General features: G+C 59.6%; 1 protein-coding gene across 1 annotated transcript in view; it reads left to right on the top strand.

Annotated features, from left to right (window-relative positions):
* The window catches only part of CFAP100 (cilia and flagella associated protein 100), a 23,160-nt gene that overhangs the window by 2,014 nt on the left and 17,205 nt on the right, over window positions 1–3,941 (top strand). The window contains exons 3-4 of the mRNA XM_014584681.2: window positions 2,613–2,690; window positions 3,176–3,276. Coding sequence (XP_014440167.1) covers window positions 2,613–2,690; window positions 3,176–3,276 — 179 coding nt within the window. The remainder of the gene's footprint in view (window positions 1–2,612; window positions 2,691–3,175; window positions 3,277–3,941) is intronic.

The following is a 3,941-nucleotide window of genomic DNA, read 5'->3' as shown; positions in this document are numbered from 1 at the left end:
GGGGGTGGGGGGGGCAGGGATCACGATGGGGCCGCTCCCCCTAGGGGTGGTTTCTCACTTTCTGTCTCTCTGGTAAGTGCACATGCCCTTTAGGAAAAATCTCTCAAAAAAAAAAAAAAGAGAGAGAGAGAAAGAAAGAAGAAAGGAAGGAAGGCAGGAGGAAAGAGAAAGAAGAGAAGTATACTAGGCACGTGTGTATGCCCAAGTCCCAAGAGGGATTGCACTGCGACCACCCTCCCTGGGGAGTGCTTCTCACGTACCCTCTCTGGGTCTCTCTGGCCAGCACCCCCATCACAAACAACAAACGAAGAACGATAATCGTGCAAGTGTAAGACAAAGGATTTAACACATTTAACATCTTGATTCATCTTAAGGTGCTGAGGAGGGTTGGGGTGTTAGTTGGGGGTGCCCTACGACCCTGAGGGGCTGTGCATTTGTGCTCCAGACAAGCGGAGCAGAGCTGGCGGTTTGAGGCCCGGCACAGGCAGGCCAGCGACGGCGGTCGCACACACATCTTCACGCTGTCCTGGCTCCGAGGTCATCGACGCGTCCTGTCCCTAGTCAACACTGCCCTTCACTGAACTGCAGATCCAGCATTGCCTTGGGCACCACTAGGGAAACCCTGCGGGACCACGACCACGGCGCCTCAGAGCCTGCGTTGACGTGGAGGCGCTCTGCTGGAGAGGTTCCCACGTATGTCCACACGTGTGCGCACGGTCAAGAATACGCACATGCAGGCACTTGGCTCAAGTGTTAGGAAAACTGCTTGCCCCCGACTTCCCTTCCCTGAGTCCCCTTTGACCCAGGAATGCAGTTTTTCTCTGCCCCCCCGCAGGAGGTATCTGGGGGGGCCTTCTTCCAGGGCCGCATTGTGACCTCCAGATTTGGACCCAAGCCCACATACCAGGTGGGGCCGGCATCCGGGCTCACCTGAACCAGAGATTAGGCCCTTTCCCAGCGTGTGGAAACGCAGAGACCATGATTCTGGGAGCCCGAGACGGGCTGGACCACAGGGTGTTCACGGGAGGTATGCATTATGAAACCACCATGCTTGGATTTCAAAAAATTTGTACCAAAATAATTTATACTTTAACTATTTTCTTCCATAAACTTTTTTAAAAATTTATTTCTTCTGAAAAAGAGAAAAGGACAGCACCCCAGTGGTTTTTGTTTGTTTCTATTTGCATAGAGGGATGGATAGAGAGACAGAGAGACAGAGAGAGAGAGAGAGAGAGCACTCCCCCACGTTCGAACAACGTGGCTTCAAGCAACAAACATGTCGGAGCCCGGTTCCCCTGGGGCCCGGATTCAGGAGTGCTTAGCAGCGGTCCTGGCTCGGGTGTCATCTCCAGCCACTTGAGGCTTGACGGGCTGCCCACCCGCCTGGCAGCTGGCTGGAGGCCTGCCTCCCTCCACACCCACCTCTCCACAGGACCGCCTGAGGACCCCTGCAGTATGGCAGCCTAGGCGTAAACGTGTGACAAGGGAAGGGCCTGCAAGTGTGCACGGAGACTGCCTCGGTGGACACGCAGCGGTCTGGGAGTCAGGGTGCAGGGCTGGCAGGGCAGCGCCTCCTCCACACAGCACCTCGGTGCCTCGAACCCACACTGCGTGCTGTTTGGCTACGCATGTGCATTGGGCTGGTGATTAAGAAAAACCCTTAATTCAGGGCAGCAGGTGGCGTGGTGGTTAAGGCGCTGGACTTCCACATGGTCAACTGTGGTTCGAGTACCAAACCCACTTGAAAAGCACACATGTATATGCATGCCCAAATCCCAAGAGGAGAATGGAGGAGAAGGGATGGTGGAATGGCCATTGCCCCTAGGGGGTGATTTCTTCCCCTCTCTCCACCTTTGGCTCTCTCTGGCGAGCACACACGCCCTATGGCAAAAGCCTACATTTTTCTTAAAAGTTAATTTTTATTAGGGTTGTGGCCTTGTTTCAGACTTTGAATTAACCATGGTATCTTCTGATTTTTATGATGTAGTTCATCAAATTTCACTGCCTAGAAATTAAACCATGAACCGGCAAAGACAATTAGAAAACAGCAATGACGACCAGCCAGAGCTCCTACAGGCCCCACAGGCCTCGCCACCCCCTCCCGCCTCGCCCTCTCCGCCGGCCTGTCTGTGGTCCCGACCCTCACCTGCCCCCAGGACTCTCTGTCTCCCTCACTTCCCTCGCGCCCCACTACTGTTGCCCAGGGCCTGGCCTCGGGCTCACTGCTCACCTCCCAGGCCTGCCTCCCCCTGCCATTGCACGCTGGTGCTTGTCACAGTGACTCTGGGACCACCCGGCCCCCCACGCCGCCAGCTCGGCACAGCCCCAGTGGCCCTGTCCGAGGGACCTGGCTCTCCAAGCTGCAGATGCTCCTGGCTGGGGGAGCACTGGCCGAACGCCCGCTTCCTGCAGGGGTCAGGCCTCACCAGTGGGTGGGGGTGTGAGGAGCTCCCCATGGTGCTGGCCTCTGGCCGCAGGGGAGGAGGGGCCCTTCCCATGGGCCTAAGGGAGGATGAGTGAAGGCAGGGGCTGGGGTCTCCTGCTCTGTCCTCACCCCATGGTCATTTCAGAGAAGCTTGGACCGCCTCAGCCTCCCTTCTGTGTCTCCGCAGAGAACAGCCCAGGCTCCACCGATAGCCCTTCTCCAGTCTTTGAGGAAAACCCGAAGAGAGAGGCGAGAAAGGGAAAAGGTAACCCTGGGGCCAGGAGGCTGCCACCTGCCAGCAGGGTGTGGCCCTTGCCCAGACCCTGGAGCTCCCGCTCTGCGCTCTGCGGGAAGGGCGGGTGGGGCTTCTGGGAGGCTGACCTGCAGGCCCTTGGCATCTGCCCCAGAGCGCTCTGAATCGGTCAGTGGGGAGACCGCAGGGCCCGAGAGAGGGACGAGTGGCCACTCTGCCAAGCAGCCCTGCACAGCCCCTCTCCCGTCGCTGGTCCCCCTGAGGCAGGCCCTTTGCCCCAGCCCACCCTCCCTCCCAGCCTCCCCCTGGGCAACTCCAGAGCATTTAAACTACAGAGTTCACAGAACTGGAGGGCCCAGGGGTGGGCTGCAGGTGTGGCTGGGTCCAGGGAACACTAACCACTCAGTCAAGCTGTCACCTGCTGGGCTGGAAGGGTGCAGGGCCCAGATCGCCACCTGGAAGGCCTGTTCCTCCCACTGAGGTGCCTTCCCCCACAGCGGCTGCCAAAGCTCCAGAGCGCTCGGCGAATCCTTTCCACATGTCTGGGGATGTGGATTTCTTCCTGCTCAGAGATCAGGAGCGCAATAAGGCCATCTTGGTGAGACCCAGGACAGGGCCAGCCCCTCCGCCCACATCCCTGTCCAGCAGCTCGCTCTCAAACAGGAGCCAGGTCTCCCTCCCCAGGAGAGTGCCGTCCTTGGGTCCTCCCACTCCAGAGCAGTCTGTGGCTCACCATTTCCCACAAAACCCACTGGACGCCTGCCTGGCGGTCCCACCCACCTTACCCAGTGACATCACCAGTGTCGCTGGGCCCGGCTTTTTTTTTTGCTGCCATTGCTGCAGCCTCAGCCAGCCCGGCACCACACTGCCACTTCAAGGATGCCCCATCCCCCACGAGCCCGACTGCCCCGGCCTGTGTGGCCCTGCCGCTGGAGTCCTGGAGGCCAGATCGGCACGGGTGCACATGGCACCCCTTCATGCCCGCGGCAGTGCCGGGCATCCCAGGACCAGCCCTGACGCCACTGGAACCTCACCCACACCCAGCCTGTCCCTCTCGCTGGTCCAGAGGGCAGGAAGCCCAGTCTTCCCTGAGGCTCCACTGGGCCCAAAGGCACACGTGTGCCCCCGTGCCCACCACATGCAGGCCTGGCCCAGCCACAGGCGGTCTCTGGCTGGCTGAGCAGCCTTGGCCACACCCTGTCCAGCGTCTCTGAGAGCCTGACAGCCATGGTTCCAGGGCAGCTGGGGCAGCGGCAGGGCTTG

The sequence above is a fragment of the Tupaia chinensis genome, unplaced genomic scaffold, assembly GCF_000334495.1.
Source record: "Tupaia chinensis unplaced genomic scaffold, TupChi_1.0 Scaffold147500_1, whole genome shotgun sequence".
NCBI classification, from domain to species: Eukaryota; Metazoa; Chordata; class Mammalia; order Scandentia; family Tupaiidae; genus Tupaia; species Tupaia belangeri.
This window is presented reverse-complemented; position numbering and strand designations above follow the sequence as displayed.